The following is a 19,542-nucleotide window of genomic DNA, read 5'->3' on the forward strand; positions in this document are numbered from 1 at the left end:
TTATATTTCGTATGAAGTAGTAATTAGAAAATATGCCAATCATGTTGATTTGTAAATGTGTTTTTAATAAATAATAAGGCGATCAATGATTCGTATACGCTGTCTTTTCTGACAAACTGTAAATCGTGTTTCATTTAAATTTGCTCATGCCACGCCTGAATGCTTTGGATTTTTAAAAATCAAGTCCACTGTTTATTATATGTGAATTCTGCCTGGTAATCAATTTCTGTACAATGTGTTTACGTACGTTGACTGCAGTTCAGACCGGTCCATCCAGGTTTACAACCAGTGATACAGTGTCCATTTACATGGTGACAGGATTTTCCAACGCAGTTAAAGTTACATTCCCCAGTACAATTTTTTCCATACCATCCATTGTTACATTCTTGACATAAAAGAAGAAGAAAAAACTCAGAGAGAGAGAGAGAGAGAGAGAGAGAGAGAGGATTAAAACAATATTATGAAATGATTTTCTTTCTATCTGATAACCTCCTATTTTTTCAAATGTAAAGCGTTAAACTCTGATACAAGTGTAATTAATCTAACGTAAAACATTTTCGAGTCATTGCAAATAAATTTCTCTTTTCTTCCCTTAAGATTTATTTTTTGTTTTCTTATATCTTTATGTAATTAAAATTGAACTAAGGATACACAGACATGCGTTTGTTCATTGCTTTTGTACATCCACGTGCACATGCGCAGTGTTCAATCTAACAGATATTCTGTAATAGTTTAAGTGAATTTTGTATGGTTATTCATTTTCTATCTAGTGTTATTTGAATATACCTGGGTATTTCTTATTGCAATAAATTATTTGCCTACTTTCGGTACAGGTGTTTCCCTGGTATCCATCTTCACATCCTTCAGTACAAAATCCATTTTCATGAAAGCAGTTTTGACCTCGACATTTGGCATTACAACTCTTGGAACAATTTTGTCCGTATTTGCCATTTGCACATGCTGCATAAGAAGTTTTTGTTTTACTATAAACATATTTTTAAGAAGAGAATTTGAAAAATATACTCCTTTTAGAAAGTGTTACAATTACCTTAATTAAATAAGAATAAATTTTCTGAAAAAAAAATGCAAAATTAGGATTCACCTGATTGATCGATAATGCAGATATGTACTTACATTTATTACAAAAAGTTCCAATGTAGCCATCTGCACAGCTTTCACATTTCCCACTCGCCCTGTCACATGGTAAATTGCTTTTACAATTTCTGCTGCATTTAGATGTACAATTAGGTCCATACCATCCATCCTGACAAGCTAAAAAATAACACTTGTGAAAACCTATAAAATTAGGTAAACACAATCAGGCGCGGATCCAGGGGGGGGGGGTCCACCCCTGTCAGAAAAAAAAATCCGATCCCAGAAATTTCTTGACAAGCAAACAAAAAGAAAAAAGAAACCCCCCCAAACTCGCCCAAACCTGAAAAACCTTTTTCGTGCCGGGGGGGGGGGGGTAGTCCATGACTTTTATTGCCTCAAAGCTTTCACTTTTCATACCCTTTTCTTACATATTCACGTTTACCGGGGGGGGGGGGGGGTTGGTCAGCGTTTTCCAAGGGGTGTCCAAGGTAACTTTTTTCTTGCTTTAGTATATACATTTTTTAACCTTGTAAATTCCAGGGGGGGTCCTGACCCGACCCCCCCTCTAGATCCGCGCATGACAATTGCTGCATACTTTTTCCAATACACTTTTCCTTTCTCCATACGAAACCAAACCATGACCATAATCTCTGCGACATAAATTGCATCAAGGTAATACACTGTAACTTATATTTATGTGTCAACAGAAACACAACTGAAATAGCGTGTATCAGTGTTTTTTTCCCACGTGTATCCAATTTCCGCTTTGTTCGGGACGAGTTCTGAATCGTGGAAAATAAAACAGCGTAAATTTAATACAAAGTTTTCTTCTTGTAGTAGAGTTATTTTTCCATGCTTATATCGTAGAAGGTAGAAAATAGCGGGATTAGAGAGACATAATTGTTTGTTTACTAATTGACAAGCTAATTATATTGGTCACTTTCCTTGCGAGAACCTATTCTAATTATATCTGAGCTGCTAATCAGTTTGGAGCAGCAATAACCTGTGATTGTTTAAATCTTTAAAAAATAAAATCTGGGGATTTGAGAGTGTGTACGCTACACAGGTGTGTAATCATTTGAGCGGGTCTTCCGAAATTGACGAGGTGAAGGTCGATCTATCTATTCCTCACCCGTATGAAGTAGCTTAAGCTTAATGACTCACATTTTACACCCAATTCCATCATATGCTTAAACAATTGTTATTGTTGTAGTAGAAAAGAGGTCGGGTTTGGATTACAATTTATTACGTACATCGAGTGTTTAATTTCTAATAATGGAACCATACAGAGGTCTTTCGAGGTCCACAGCTCAGGTGGGTTGTAACTGACGTTACCCCTCACCATTGCAAGTCTTTATTATATTCGTTATTGTATTATTATGTAGAATATCTTATGCACTTCACAACATTGGTGTCTCCGGTAGGATCTTTCGATCGATGAAGTGCGACGTTGTGTGTTCATATTTCGCGCCATTTTTTTCTTTGTTTTTCGTTTATCTTATCAAAAAAAATTCTTTTTCAAAATATAAATTGAATGGCGGTTTCTATAATTTCCTAACTGTTTTCTCATTTTTCAATTAGATTGCATTTGATCTGTTGTCGGATTTTCTTATAACGATCGTAAACATTTCACTCTCGATTTTCTGTCGGACTTTCTGATAGTTAATCAACAACACGTCTGTTTCTTCTATCTTTATTTTCTCAACAAAGTAGAAAACCGAAATGACATCTAATGAGAAACCTGAAAACTTAAACAATGCCAACTTATGGGGAATAAAAACAATCCCAAACATTGAAGAAAAAAGGGCAGGGCTTATCATTAGGTTAAGAGAAGAGAAGGGGTTCTTACTGTAGAAGATCTCAAAGCTTTACCATCAATCCCAAGCACAATCTGGGGTCCCCTGATGAAAGAGGGTATGCTTGTTTTTAGGGAGAGAGAGAAACAACAAGAAAAGACACGATCAAATGTTGAAGATCCATCGAGTCAGATTACAAGATTACAATCACAAATTGCACAGTTAGAAAAAGATATCATTGCTAGACAAAAGCAAAAAGAATTTCTGGAAAACACACTTAGATCTGAAGATGAAAATAAAATGAAAAAAAATACAGCAAAAATTTGTAATCGAATTAGAAAGCACAAGAACATATTATTAAAATAAATTCAGTAAAATTAAGACAGCTGTTTTATCAAAGAATGAAGAACTGGCAATAATGGAACAAAAACATCTTGATCAAGACAAGTGGCAAAGTAAAATACACCAACTAGAACACCATATCAAACAACTTGAAGAAAAAATCAGTGGAGAGGAAGAAAATTTAGATTTGAAAACTCAAATGAGTGGAAAGGTCCAAACCCACCAAAAATGTCAACATTTGATGGAAAGAACGAATGGAAACCTTTCTCGCATATTGAGAACAGGTGTGGAAAGGAAGACCTCCTTCATATTATAAGAAGAAAACTTCAAGACATCAAACAGAGTCCTGATGAGTCAGTAAAAGAATTTGCAGACAAAGTCGTAGACATGACAAAAAATTGATATCCAGACACACCTGAAAATGACCAACAAATTGTAGCAGTAAATGCATTTCGAAGAGGATGTTTGAACAAACAAGCTGCTCTCCTTGCAATGGAGAAAAGCCCACCAATAGTAGGCATTGCAACAGAATACTTAAAAGATGCCACTGCAAATCAAAATTAAACCTCATATTAGATTTTAGAAAATCTGATGCAAGAAGGGTGAAGATTGAGAGTGAGAAAGATGAAGAAAATGTAAACAAAGTTGGGGCTATTTACAACACAAAACAAACATCAACATAATACACAGAACAAACAGAAGTGTCAAAACTAGAATCAAGGGTCAACAGGTTAGAAGATGATACAAGGGAAATAGAAAACTAACATTCAAGATATCCTCAAAATTTTAAAATCCTCAAGTGAGAAAAAGAATTACAGATCGAACAGTCGAGATAGTGTAGGAGTTAGAACTCAATCAAGTAGCCCAAGCAGACAAACTTGCGTTAAGTGTGAATAAGGAGGTCACTTTGACAAAGAACATCCTTACGTTAGAAACAGGTTACTATCGACATCTCAGTCAAATTCTTTAAATTTCAACAGGTTGAAGATGTAGGCCACTCTTCAACCTTTTCAGACGCGTCAGATAGGCCTCGTCCGAAAGTAAAATTCAAAGTAACAGTTGGCCATAAACGTAACATCATCAAAACTAGAATAGCAAAAAAGGTGAGATTAAGGATGGGACCAAATGTACAAAGGTGGGATGTAGTAGTTAGGGAAATAGCAGATTCATTATTTCTTGGACTATCTGATACATGTATTTTCAGCATCTTTTTTGACACTAGAGATTATGCGTCGGATTTTCTGATGCATTATCCAAAATTCAATATCAGGTTTTTCTTCTGCAGTTAACAATATATTTAATGAAGCCAGAAAACAAAACAAATATACATAATCTATGTACAAGATTAAATCAGCAGAAATATGTTTGAGTAACTACTGTCTTTCACAGCTTTTATCTTTTATATGAGGTTGTTATAAGAAAGAGATTTATACACCAATTTTATTCTTTTTAACTTTTTAAAACAACTTTTAATTCATAAGTATTCTAATTCGGGAAAACTTAATGAAGGGAAGAAAGAAAATAAAAGGTGATATTTCATATAAAATCAATTGGTCAGTCACAAAAAAGAACGACTTTTCAGGAGAAATACATTTGGCAGAAGAAGAAAAGTATAGCTGGTTTTAGAGATGCCCCACAAATGCTACTTGAATAGGTGTTAAGATTTTAAGATTATATTTTATCGTTCTTAATATTTGTGTTCAATTTTTATATTTAAATGGCATCAAGTCGGGTATTCTGATTTGTGTCATACCTTGGGTTCAATTAAAATGGGGAGGAATATAGTAAAAAAGAGGTCGGGTTTGGATTACTATTTATTACGTACAACAAGTGTTTACTTTCTAATAATAGTCAGTTGTGAATTTACCCTGGAACCATACAGAAGTCTTTCGAGATCCACAGCTCAGGTGGGTTGTAACTGACGTTACCCATCACCATTGCAAGTCTTTATTGTATTCATTATTATATTATTATGTAGAATATCTTACGCACTTCACAACATTGTTATATTCAGTAAGATATTCTTACTATATAACTCTATATACACGAAAATGAGATAATTGAAATATTAGTCCACCCGAATAATATTGACCATCAATTTTTTTTTTACTTTTGACTGGCTAATCATTTAATTTCTATAAAATACTTGATTCTGATTGGATAAATAAAAAAATGTTTTGATAACTGCATCAATAAAATCTAGAGTTCGCCTGCACTAAGCAGCCGGAACTACTTTGGCTGTCTTTACATGTATATTTCCCGTTTGATCCAGATTACTTTTGGATGAAATAGTTAAATAGTTTTACTTTAATAGATATTTTCCTGAATTTCGAAGCCTGTCTGTTTCTTTTTGAATTATCCCCTGCATGACAACAATACAGTTATGGGAAAGAATGAAAGAAATCAGCATACTTATGTTAAATTAATGTTTTAGAGATAACTGATATGAACAATAGAACTGTGAAGAAATGTTTTATGCTACCAAAGCTGGAAAATGCCGTTAATGTGTTAATTCTTAGACACCGCATAAATGAGGACGGAATTCTTTTAATCTTAAACAGTCGGCAACAGACTCTTTCAGATTTAACAGTATTGACAGGTTGTGATACGTATTTATATGATCGATTTGAAATTCAGATGAAAAGGAGCGCAAATGAAACCCAAAATTTCTGCCTAGAATATTAGGATATTTGAGTAGCTTCCCTTTACATTTACGAACTTATCAGGGAAAATTTACCAACTGGGATATGGGAAAATATAATAAAACAACAGGAAAGTTTTTTTTTGTGTTAAAGAACTGTTAATTATTGTTTGAGAAGGTTGCTAATGACAAGACAATATATGAGAACATGTTTTTTCGTTAGCCCAATAAGTTAACCATTTTTAATTTCAGCAACGTTAACGTTGTTGTGCTTTATTCATACGCACTGCTTTTGATACGTAAATTTCACAGCAAAGTGTAAGAAAGTTTCATTTTATTAATTTAAAAACAAAATTAAATGATACGAAATGAATGTAAAATTTTTTCCTTTGATCGAAGTATCAAAGAAAAAATTTGAACGGAAAACGTTTTCATCAATGCGCTTTGCTTCATGAAATATGCCGGCGTGAAGCGTCATAGTTCATAACCTCATGAATCTTCAAAAATTAAATTCATTTCTTAATATTTACATTTCCAATAACTTTCCTCTATGATTCTTTACAAAATGAAATGCAGTATATTTTCTCATGAACTACATTAGGTATGTACCACGAATAAGCATGAATATCTCCATTGTTAAAAATGACAGTTGAACGGCGTAAATTTATGGCAAGTCATCAGAAAAATAATGTAAATACATGTATAAGAAATGAATTTAATTGTTTGTAGATTCATGAGGTATATGAACTACAACGCTTCACGCCGGCATATTTATCATGAAGCGCGTTAGATACGAAATGAATGTAAAATTTTTTCCTTTGATCGAAGTATCAAAGAAAAAATTTGAACGGAAAACGTTTTCATCAATTCGCTTTGCTTCATGAAATATGCCAGCGTGAAGCGTCGTAGTTCATAACCTCATGAATCTTCAAAAATTAAATTCATTTCGTAACCCTTTCGACGCCGAATAACGTTATGACTATAACGTCAAGGATGCCGTATTCGTATGACGTCAACTACGACGTAAAATAGTTGCGTCCGGAAAAAGAAGCGTCAAATTGATAATGAAAAAGCACCTGTTTAACCAAGGTAATAGGATGTAAGGAAAATGCTTATAAAAGAGTCATATTTATTCCAATAATTTTAATATCAGTACAAAAAGTAAACATTAAACCTGTAGCTAGCAATTGCAAGGAAAGACTTAAAAATAGAACAAAAGAGACACCAATTCTTTTTTAAAAATAATATTTCTACTAAATGTTATTAATATTATGACTGCCGTATACGAGAAAACAGACCCTTATATAGCCTGGTACTTTTTGAATGCAAATATGCATAACTTAATTACTTTTAAATATATAATTTATCAAATTTTTCCAGTATTTGAGAAGCAATTTAAGACGCTTCAAAACAACGTTGGTGTGACTCAATGATAATTTAATTTCGTTGCAGGTTTCAAATTCAGTACGTTTCATCTTTAAATACAACTTAATATTGTTAATACAATGCCTCCCCCAAATACCATGAAAAAAGAGAGAAGTCCAGTCCAAGAAGTAGGGCACTGCGCGCAACCCCCCCGCAAAAAAATCGATCCCGATATAATGGAATAAATATTACTTTCATTTAGACGAACTCCTGGTGTATAAAGTTGGTTTTTCAGGGTTAAATAATAAATTATAAAATATTTTCTATTACCACGCGGAGAAACATAAAACAGCAGGCTCATTTACATAATGATGTCAAAGTATTGTTTTGAGAAAGTTTATTCCATATCTAAAAAATAAAAATCATTAATTACATTTAGTGGGTTTTTTTTTCAAGTAAATCAGACTGCATCAAAAGCAGTAATGAAATTAATGCTGCTGAACTGATGAATAATAGACATGTATTCCTTTTTTTTTTGGGGGGGGGGGGGGTTAACACTTGGACACAACAATTGAACATCATCTCAGAAACGTTATAGAAATTGGTTTCTGTAATATAGATTCCAAGTGTCGGAATGACTTGGACATTCGCGATCATATTCCCAAATACAAATTCTCACATACTAGAAAGAAAATATTAATATAGCCGAAAGTCACATATCATGGTTTAGTAAATGAGCTCGACATTGTCTGGATTCCAACTCAGATATATAAAAAGTTATAAAATGAAAAAAAACAAAAAGCAAAAAATGTACTGATGGGTGTACTGCAGTCATTTGACGAAATCTACATGTAGTGTACATGTATTTGCTTAAGGAATCACTGTCAAGTTAGTATAATATGCCGGGGCATCAACGATAATTGATATCCCTGGCATACTATACTAACTAGACAGTGATTCCTTATATTTACATTTCATTTTGAAATAAAACAGTAGATTTAGAGTTTCAAAATGCAGACATAGATTTAAATAAATGAGGACTCCCATGCCGATATCAAAAGTCCTCGCCCACTGACGTCAAACAGAAAGACAGCCGCACGAGATTTACATGTATATTTGGCCTCCTTAGCTATTGACCTGCCTAATTTACATTCCGGTAGAAATATCAAGAAATCAACTCAGCTAACTCTCAAAGAGTTGATTTCTCGATAATTCTACCGGAATGTAAATTAGGTAGGTCGATAGGTCAGGAGCTAAGGAGGCCTAATATGCTAGCAAATCTTGTGCGCATTTGTCTCTGTGTCTTCCGCTGTGGAAGTCGAATGTGCATGTGAATCTCGTGCGGCTGCCTTTGTGTTTGACGTCAGTGGGCGAAGACTATTGAGATTGGCATGAGAGTCCTCGTGTAATTTAAATCTATGTCTACATTTTAAAGTCTAAATCTACAATTTTATTTCACAATGAAATGGAAATAAAAGGAATCACTGTCTAGTTAAAAATTAGTATAGTATGCCAGGGACATCAACGATAGTGGGAAACATGGGATAATTTATGCATAACGGGCTTCATTTGAACAAACTTGAATCCCCTTTACCCAAGGATACTTGTGGCAAGTTTGCTTGAAATTGGCCCAGCGGTTCTTGAGTAGAAGTCGAAAATGTGAAAAGTTTACAGACAGACAGACGGGCAGACAGCTAGACAGACAGATGTCGGACAAAATGTGATCAAAAAAGCTCACTTGAGCCTTCGGCTCAGGTGAGCTAAAATGTAGACATAGATTTAAATTATACAAGGACTCCCATGACAATTTAAACATTCCTCGCCCACTGTTAAAAAAAAAACAAAGGCAGCCACACGATTTACATGCATATTTGGCCTCTTTAGCCCCCCCTCCTCTTTTTCTATGTATTTTTTTTATTTAAAGTCATTGAGTATTAGATTGAGATATATGTTTGTTTAAATTCTGTATTACAGATAGGAAGAACTATTGAAATTAACTCTTTTTTTTAGTTTTGGACATGTTTTGAGCTATTTTTTGAGTATTTTCAACTGTATCCTTGAATTTTTTATGTGAAAATTTCACAAACTTTGACTTTCAATATTTTCTAAAGTGTACATTGGCCAAGGGCAATTTTTATATATTTTGTTTACATAGACATTCTTAACAATAAGCAATAAAAATTACTGGATTAAAACATCACCCCTTTTTACAAGAATAGTTTCAATTCCACTAAAAATTGTCATTTTTTCCAAATCTTGGAACAGTGCCAATTTCATGTCCTATTTGCACTAAAACAAAATGAATGTCAGTCATTCTGACTATGCATTTAAGAAGAACTAATCTTTTTTCTTTTACAACAAAACAGAATATTTGAATAATTTTTAAAGTTGCAATTTTTTTTCTCCTCAAAATATGTCTAAACTGTTAAAAAATTACCTAAAATTTTCTTGCATAAGAGCTATTTTTAGTAACAGGCCATAAAACGTTTGTAGGTTTGATTAGCTCAATGAAAATTTGTCTGATTTCATTTTATGCATAGTAGATTTGGCTCATAAAATTTGAAGGCAATCGGAGAAACCTGCTTTCGGACTAATTTGCATGCTTTTCTCGGAGACTGGCTGTTAAATTCATTTTAAAAAGTGACTTAATTAAACCTTCAAGACGCCAAAAACAATGTGACGTCACAATAGGCTCGTCGTTGAAGTCAAATAATGTAACGTCACAATCCGAGTCGAGCATTAAACACTATGCATCCCGTCTGAATGAAACAAAAAAGCGTGAGATGTCAACGAAAGTTTTATCTTTAACCAGGAAAACAGTAGTAATGGAAAATACTACAGAACATTTTGAACTGGACTTTTTGAACGACATCGATGACCAGTGGGTGGTTAGCTATAGGTACTTGTGCTATTTTTGAGTGAAAAACTAAGGAAAATTTAAAATGTGTATACAGACACTTTGCCATTATGTCAAATGGATCTGCTTCTGCATAAGGTGACGTGCTTTGCAAATGACGTCATAATAGCCGAGCTGACGCCGGGCTGCAGAAGTAAAATTTTTTATTCGCATTAGTTTATTTCGCATTAGCTGTCGTGTGAACACAATTTAATTCGCATTAGTTTGATTCGCATTAGTTTACTTCGCATTAACGATAGTCTGGTCCTGATTTTTAAAAAGAAGGCTAGAAATAACTTCGAACGGCAAACAATTATTATTTGGTCAAGCATAGTTTTTTAACCTATTTCGAGTATGCTGAATCCGAAAAAAATATGCTGGCCTTCATGAAAATGGCGTTAAAGAGGTCAAAATGGCGATTCAATATGGCAGATATCCAATTTTTCTAATTTTCACTGAATGTCGATCAAAATGGAGAAATAATGAGTGAATATTTAACTGTGTGTAATAAAACTATAAAAAGGATAATACAATGCTAACATTTTATCTTACTATTCTACAATTGAATGATGGTGCAGCTGTAGGTTAAAAGTCAAAATGGCGATTCAAAATGACGGATATTCATTTTTTTTTTCAAATTATTTCTTAATGTCGTTTACATAGGAAAAAGGATTTGTGAAAAACTCACTGAGCGTAATACAACTATGTAAAATGACAATATAACACTAATATGATCACTTTAGTTCGGAATATTTAGTCGTTTAAATTTGAAATGTGTTAATTAGCTCAAATTGGCAATTCAAATGACGTCATATTCACTCGAATTTCGTAAAATACACAAACTGCTTAATTCTGATTCGTTATGCAGAAAATAAATTACAGTATTTTTTTTATTTATGAAACAATGTTCAAATATGCAATGGAAGTTGAAGGATATTTTTGAAATGACTTTGGATTTTTACAACATGGATTTTTGTTTAATATACTTCTTTTATTAAGATAAATTTTTGACGACGATTCCGAAGACATTTTTACCTATTATTTGTCTCACCATATGCCTCTTCATATAAAAAGTTAATATACAGTAATTGCTGTTTTGAGGACAATATGAAAATTGAGCTACCCCAAGAGTAGTATTATCCGAGCACTAAGGCGAGTGAACATTGTAGTTGAGGGTTGCTATCAGTTGTTGGAAATTCTTGATCTATTTTTAGTCCAGTGTAGAAAAAAAAATAAATGTTTATGTCCATGTGGAAGGTCTAGTGCAACATATCTTAGTATGATTTTCAAAACGATGGACCACGACCAATTAGAGGGCTAGTAATTGTTACATGTACATCATATAAATCTAAACATATTATAATATCCAAATACATGTATGAACATTTATTAAGAATTATCAGTATAATACGAGGGTTGTCCCGTAAAATCATGGACACGTTGTCTAGTGTGAACAATAAACACCGCTGCGTTCTGAAATTTTCACTATTATTTAGTACATATTTTAGTAATATACACAGCAAATTTTAGATAAATATATGCGTAAATAAACAAATTATGAGATTTTATGCCATGTGTTGTATCACCTTACGGCGCATGGATTATAACGTCAAAGGTCTAAAACAGCGTCACGTTTTATCTTTGTTGAAAATGAAGTTGGATCAGTCCGACTTAAATTTAGGAATTTCATTGTTACACATTCTTTAGTCTCCATAAACAGTCGAAGAACCAATTGGCACCCTCATGCTATCTTCTGAAGATTTATTAGTAAGTTACGGACAATATTCTCACCATCATTCAACCAATAGAAAATCTCATATCGGCGGTCTACTGTGACAGCGCCTTTTGCTATTACATCAGAAGTTTGTCCGTATGTTTTGTACTCCCCAGGGACTCGATCAAAAAAAAAAAAAAAAAAAACTTCGCCAAGAAAATCATTTTCATTTGTATACTTAATATATGGTGATATTTTTATGATTTTTTTTTCTTCTATGGTCATTTAAAGTCTCTCAAGGTGTCATTACAACATAGAAATCAAACTGGACTGCTCTCCGGTGCGCCGTAACGTCATCAAACGTAGCTATTTTTTATGTGTTGTGTTTACCACTTTCCCATTTCGAATGCTCGAGAAACTGCCAAAAATTAAGCAAATGCCTTAAAATTTTTACATAGACTACGAAATTGATTGTGGAATTGAATTAGGATAATTTTAATCCAAATCTTATGTATTTAAAAATTTTTTTTTGAATTCAAACTTGTGTATTCTTTAATAAAACCTTGGTTTTTTGACCGTGCGCCAAAGGGCAATACCTCGAGCACATCCAAGCATAATAAATCTTTATTTTTGCCTATATTTTATCAAAAAAATTATCATGCACTTAAATATGATAAATAAACACTTACTGAAATTTTTAGCTTAGTGCGCCCGGGAAAAACGCTTTGTCCACGATTTTACGGGACAACCCCCGTATACGTAAACCATAAATTTTCTTGATTGTCCAGCTCTGATTCTGTGTCCCTACATTTGCATTTTGTTATTCTTAGTCAAAAATTGAACTTCATTATCAAATATTTCATGTTGTGAACTGATAATATTGTATTGAACAGTCTATATGAATTAAAAAAACTTGAAATTTACAAAATCTGAAAGAAGAAAAGAAGAAAATGTTTGCGTTCAGTTGACCTCCCTCGATTCTTGATACAGCTTTACACTACGCTAACAAAGAAGTATGGATTAAGTTGCCTTGTACAATTGTTAAGTTATTAGAGTGTTCAAGAAAATTTTGTTGTCAAGAGAAATGTTGACTAGATCGAAGTCAAGAATGGCTTAGGCCTATTGGTACGAAAGCTTGTACGTGATAGGAATCACGAGGAATCTGCAGGCTCTCTTAAATTGCATAATTATACAACTTTTCTCACCAAAATATGCACACAATGTGATTCCAGATGAAAAAGTTTAAGAATTTTCTTGCTAATACAATAGAATTTGTGTCTGATTCTAATTTGGACATTCTAATGACTATAGTCGATTAAGACCCAATAAAAACTAAATCCCCTGCCAGATGGGATCGATGACTTACGCTTTTGTATTGTCAACTTTTATTACTAAGAAATAATATTCAGTTATCATTTGCATATGTTCTTTACATCTACTACTTTATTGAATAACCAAGAGCCAGATTAATATTTTTAAATTGAGGCAGGTTGATGCATTTACATATACGTTGATGTTACACGGGTTTCAACAACCAAGTTCAAAGTCAGCATTTCATAACAACGTGTTCCATTTACTTGATTTATTCATATGCCTCACGGCGGTTGTGACGGGTTAACACGAGATGCTTAATTTTTTTAGACACCTGATCCCACTTCTGCAATTTGCGGGGGTCCGTATTTATGCCCAGTTAACAGAATCAAATTGTTTGTGGATATTTTAAAATCATCACTATTCGTTCTTTTCACATTTTTTTCATTAGGAAATGTATATCCATAGCATGTTGTTCGTATATGATATTATTATGTCATTTTCAAAATACAGTCTACTTTATTTACACGACATATATCTTTCAAAATTTGATACACTTATTTACTGGTTATGAGGACAATAGCAAGTTGATTGTCCCTCAAGATAGCAATTATTTCTCGAGGCGTAGCCGAATCAACTATCGTAGACGATGTAGAATGATATTTTTGACTCGTTTATTTGTTACGTTTTTACGCTTCTGTACCTCCATTTTTTATTTTTTCCCCCGTTATCGAAGCTATGACTTTTTTGCTTTTATGTTCCACAAGTAGATACCTTATGACAAGATATGAAGGGTATTTTTTGGGGTAGAAACATCGTTGACCTACTGACCTTGACCCTTGAGTTTGACCCAGTTTTTGCAAAAGAATCAGCCTTGGAAATAACTTTTGAACAGTTGGTGCTAGTGCTTTCACATGTGCATTTGTAGTGAGAAGATCTTATGTAAATATTTTTGACTACTTGACCTTGACATTAGACCCACTTTCAAAAAACGTTGATATTGGCTATAACATTTGAATATTTGGTACACAGGCTTTCATGCATATTTCATATGTTTATTTCCGGTGACTAGGCCTTTCTATAAATACCAAGAGTTTTGACCTTTTAACCTTGTGTTTGATCTACGTTTTGGAAAAAAAGCTTTAACCTTGGCAATAGATTTTGAATCAGTTTTTGCGAGGGATTTTCTATTTTACAAGTAGATTCATTAAAACAGGTGCTTTTTATCTTGACCTTAAAGTTTGACTTAGAATTGGAAAAGTTTAACTTTCTCCATTAACTCTAACAGTGAAAGGCCTATAGGGATATCAGTGATTCACAAATACATTTTGTTTTCTTTAGCATTCATTTGAATTTTCAGTATTTGAAACATTTGTTTTACGACACAGTTCCAAAAACAAAACGAAGACATGTACATAAATTGTTCCAATTATTTTTCTAAAGTTATATAAAAAATTTTATTTCAAGATCACTTTACTTGTAATTTGATAAATTTTCAGACAATCTCTAAATCAATAACAAGCATTGAGTGAACGTCTTATGTCCAATTTGACAAAGTTTTGACAAATATGATTTCAAGAATCTTTTTTGAAAGCTTGTTTTACAGACTGTTATTTACAATTGTTGTACATGTATAATTCCAACATATATTAAGAAAATTAATCAAAGCATTGTCGAATTGTACAATGTTCATTTTAAACTAAAGAAAAATAAAGTTATACTCAGTATATAAAAACAAAAGCCAATAATTCCTAAAGTTATACACATTTTACATGTATATATACATAATTGTGACATTCGATTCATTATATCCGATGTCATTATGATATTAGTTTATGTAATGAGCCCTATGCTAATAGGGGTATCATTAAATTTTCAAATACAAATTGGAATTTTAAGAAAATGAAAACGTCTACATGGCTTATCTATTATCAAATTATCTGTAGTATATTAAGCATACTTCCATGTACCGATATGTATTTTTCAGATCAGTGTTTATATATTTGCGTGAGATTTTGAAACAAAAAAGCTTAATTTCAGTTTATCTATAATTTTTTATCTACCCTTCTAAAATTTTTTTTGCCTGATAATCAAAGGATGATTCTCTGTAAGTTCATTTTCCGACCTACAAAAACTAATTAGATTTTATGACTGTTTAATCATTCTTCTTTATGGTTCTTATGTTTGTTTTCCCACATTGACCAACTTAGTCATGCTATTCAAAAAATAACAAATGACGGTCAAGTAATGAAAAATTAAGGGTAGGTCTCTAAACATCAAGTTTCTATCTTTAAAAAAGATTATTGCAAATTTTCATCATAAGATCATTAGCGACTTCTTACTAGGAGTTCCTAAAGCAGCACCTAATATCAGTGGTAGATTAAATATCGCTTTGCTACCAATCAAAAACATTGTTAGCTAGCATTGCTCTACAGTAAGTTTACTGTCCCTCTTTGTTACTTGGGCATAAAGGTAAACCATTTTACTTTACTAAAACACATTAGGCTCATGGCCTGAATAATGGAAGTAACTGGATGCTTTTGTTAAACAGGTGCATATGTTTGGTGTACTGAGACATTTAAAACAAATAAAAAAGAAAAAAAAAACACCCCAGAAATATGAGATGAAGTACTACTTAAGTACATATTAAAAAACCATATTATGTTTTCAAAAATATTTTGAAGAAATATTTAATCCATACTCTTTTTAGGTTTTTGATTCTTTTATTCAATCGACGTATCATTTACGTATGTATTAAAGGTTAACAATTTTGCGCTCATGTTATTTTGTTGACAAAAAGCTTACTGGCTGCACTTCATTTCCGAAATTTTTGGTAATTATCAACTTTTCATTTCCAACATTTTTCAGTTTTCATTTCCGACTTTTTTTTGTTTTCATTTCCGACATTTTTCAAATACATATGCAGTACCTATAGTAACAGGTTTGATAACTTTACTTATGAAAAATTTACAGGAATAAATCATAAATGAATTATTGAAATCCAATTTTGTAAATCTATTAGTGACTTGGACATAAGACATAGTATGGTGCTGTCACTAACATTTAATTTAGTGCACATTAAATGTGGTAAAAAATGCTCATTGAACTCTTTTACCTAGACTTAGTGCTACATGTATGAACATATGTATAGATGTTTTTTTTAAGAATTATTAATAATTTAGTATAAATACTTTTAAAATTCCATTTTCTTTTACTTAGAAGAAATTGAATTGCCGCACAGGTGAATTCCGGAAACGAAAAAGAAATTATGTCGGAAATGAAAACAAAAAATGTCCGAAATGAAATTAAAAAATGTCGGAAATGCTATGCATATTTCCAGAAATGAAATGCAGCGGACAACATATTTATAAAGAATCAATTTGGTTTAAAACCAATCTTTTTTAATACGTTGTGCACTTTTTGGGGAATATAATTATATGCAAACCTTAATTCTTATGAATGGACAACCCCGTACCCTTTTTTGAAAAATCGTTCAAAGTCAATTCTTCGTAATTTTGACAACAGTTCTTGCTTTATTTTATTTCTTATTAAGTCAGTGTCTGTATATAGTTTAAAGAAATAGAATATATTATAATTTTTTAAAGCTGATTTGCAGAGTTAAGGGCATACCTTCTTTTAATATTTCTTTGCGATATGCAGGTGGAACACTACTTGGTTTAACTCTGTCAGTAAAGCCAAAAATGTAAGGAAGATACACGTGTACCTACGTTGATCACAGGTTGGTGTAGCCCATCCAGCATCGCATCCATATTCACATAATCCACTGATATGATTACAGGAAGTACCAGCCAGGCAATGACCTATACACTTTGATTTACACTCCATGCCATAATACCCATAGGCGCAAGCTGTTTGAAAATAAAATAAAATTTAGCATTGTTTTCTTTTCTCTTGTATTTTAAAACTATTACGTTTTTTCTTTGAAAATGAAAAAGGAGACCATAGATGAAGAAGCAACTATTTACTGAAAATAGGGTTACAATATTTTCCAAAATTGAAATTTTACTATTGAAAAAGAAAAAATATTAAATGACTGGAAGTTCATGTTTACTAAGTGTTGTTAATATTTCAGTATATAATGAATTTCAACTTTATAACTAAATGTTGACTGCCTCGGTATACGTCTTTATTCAAGGGATGGGAAAATGGAAATCTTACTTTTATTACAGAAATCTCCCATCCAACCAGTTGTACAGCCAAGACAAGTTCCATTTATTATATGACATCTTCTGTCCTGGCATTGTAAGGGGCAGGGAAAGTCACAGTTTTCTCCATAAAAGCCATCATTAATGCAACCTTGAAACACAAAGCATAGATGAGTATATATTAAAGATAACATGCACATACTTAACGTAATGATTTATATCAGTAGTAAGTAAGATATTACCCATCACATTCACTTCACATAACTCAGTTACAATTGATTTTTCGTAATTATCAGGATATTTTTCCCCATCAATTCTCTCGTTGTAAAATGTAATGTAACGCCCATGATTGGTGCAGACGTTGGTAATATCTAACAGAGGTAATTCCGGTCCGTCCTTGTAACAACTATAACCACTTTGTTTTCTGATTGTGTTTGAAATAATTAAAGAAAATCCAGCAAATCTTCCCCTTTGTCTTTGTACTAAAAGCAAAATGAATGCAATTACTAAACATATTAATGAAAGTCTAAATTACAGAAAAATTGTTAACTGTGCAGAGCTGCCACGACAATAAAAACAATACGATTGGGATTTCAAAAGAGCTTTTGATCCGAAAAAAGTATTCATTTCTCTAGAAGAAATGTTTTTGTCAGTTTCCTAACTATCTGATTTCTTCGACGTTACCAGTTTCGACTAATGACAAAAACCGATAAAAGAAAAGCATTTAAAATTCATTAAGTTAAATGAAAAATTAGAATGGTCTTCACACATCCTCTCAGTCCAATGTACAATTTTTGTAGATTCCAAAATTAAAATAGAGCAATTTATTTTAAAGGAACTACTATACGTATAAGGGGAAAATACTTGGACAGAATTCATGCTTAATAGTTCATAAAACAATACAAAATCGGAGCAGAGTAAACACAGACCTCCGAAACATCAGAGATGGGATCATGGTGCCATGGAAAAGTGAGCATCCTTTGCAGACCGGTCACACCCGCTGTGCGCTCTTTGTCATTATCAGAAAATAATAGGAAAATCCGTCACCAATTCGGTTTTTAAATAATGGACAAACAATTAGTATGAAAAACGTCAGACAGTATTTGACTCAATGATAAATTGTAATTGCTGACAAGGTCATTGTATCGACCATAAAACTTACAAAATGATTACTGTAAGAGAGGCTTTTCGAATTTACTGAGAGATAATTACTCAGTATGCAAGTGATGAAGGCATGTTGCTGCATAAGTAATGGAAGTTGACAATAGAAAAGTTAAAGTCATCACGTTCATCATAGAGACTTTTAGGCCTTTGTTTTTAAACTGAATTTGCCGACGGAATGACCAGAACAACCGATCAATACTTATTATAGCACATGGCAGATGTATATGTAAGCAGCCGGAAGGGGATGCTTACTACTCCTAGGTACTTGATCCTCTCTCTTGAATTCCAGGATTCGATGTTTGACTGTCGTCATGAGAAAAAGGCCCTTATCTTTTGACGTCACAATGCTCAAAAAACGACGTCAAAGTCGCGGTATTGCAAACACGGATGTAATTTTTGTTGACTGTATTTTGTGAACAAGAAATGAAATTGAATTTCAAAGCGTAACAAAAATTTGAAACTTGATCATGTTGATGCGGACATTTATTAATAAGTATATGATATTATTACAATTTAGTACGTAAATTTATTCATAATTTTGTTAAAAGTATTTAACTTGATGGTGATATACGCGGCATTGGACATGCACGTTGCTAGCTCTGGAACAGCGATTAAAACGATGTCTATAAATGAATAAATTAAAGATGCTGCATATTTGTTTTCTGAGCAATTTACAAATGATGAAATTTGAATTCATGTTTAGAAGTCTTGATATTAAAAGGTATATTTCATGTACACGTATATTTTTTTTCTCAGAGAACCGAGATAGAGAGAGAGAAAAGCGAGCGAGAGATCTATGCACATATAGTAATTAGCGTTCTTGAAAAATATATACAATGGTTTAAAACGTATTTAGCCATTTTAATCTTAATTCATAGTTAATCATACTGATATGCCCCGATAACCAGCCTTCAGGGAACTGTCGAGTTTAAAATTATGTAAAACAAAGGGGGGGGGGGATAAGACGACAAGCCAAAAAAATCGACGAATAAAAAGTCCGATAAAAGCTAAGAAACATAATCCCTCTTTGATTGAATAAAGATACTGGTTAC

General features: G+C 32.6%; 1 protein-coding gene across 1 annotated transcript in view; it reads right to left on the bottom strand.

Moving 5' to 3' along the window:
* The window catches only part of LOC134272037 (platelet endothelial aggregation receptor 1-like), a 68,587-nt gene that overhangs the window by 26,490 nt on the left and 22,555 nt on the right, over positions 1-19,542 (bottom strand). The window contains exons 3-8 of the mRNA XM_062754276.1: positions 17,569-17,808; positions 17,340-17,477; positions 16,889-17,029; positions 1,135-1,272; positions 823-960; positions 248-385 (exon numbers count right to left, since the gene is read on the bottom strand). Of these exons, the coding sequence (XP_062610260.1) occupies positions 248-385; positions 823-960; positions 1,135-1,272; positions 16,889-17,029; positions 17,340-17,477; positions 17,569-17,808 (933 nt within the window). The remainder of the gene's footprint in view (positions 1-247; positions 386-822; positions 961-1,134; positions 1,273-16,888; positions 17,030-17,339; positions 17,478-17,568; positions 17,809-19,542) is intronic.

The sequence above is a fragment of the Saccostrea cucullata genome, unplaced genomic scaffold (genome assembly GCF_032062105.1).
Source record: "Saccostrea cucullata isolate Sc308-1 unplaced genomic scaffold, CSIRO_AGI_Scuc_v1 ctg718, whole genome shotgun sequence".
NCBI lineage: Eukaryota > Metazoa > Mollusca > Bivalvia > Ostreida > Ostreidae > Saccostrea > Saccostrea cuccullata.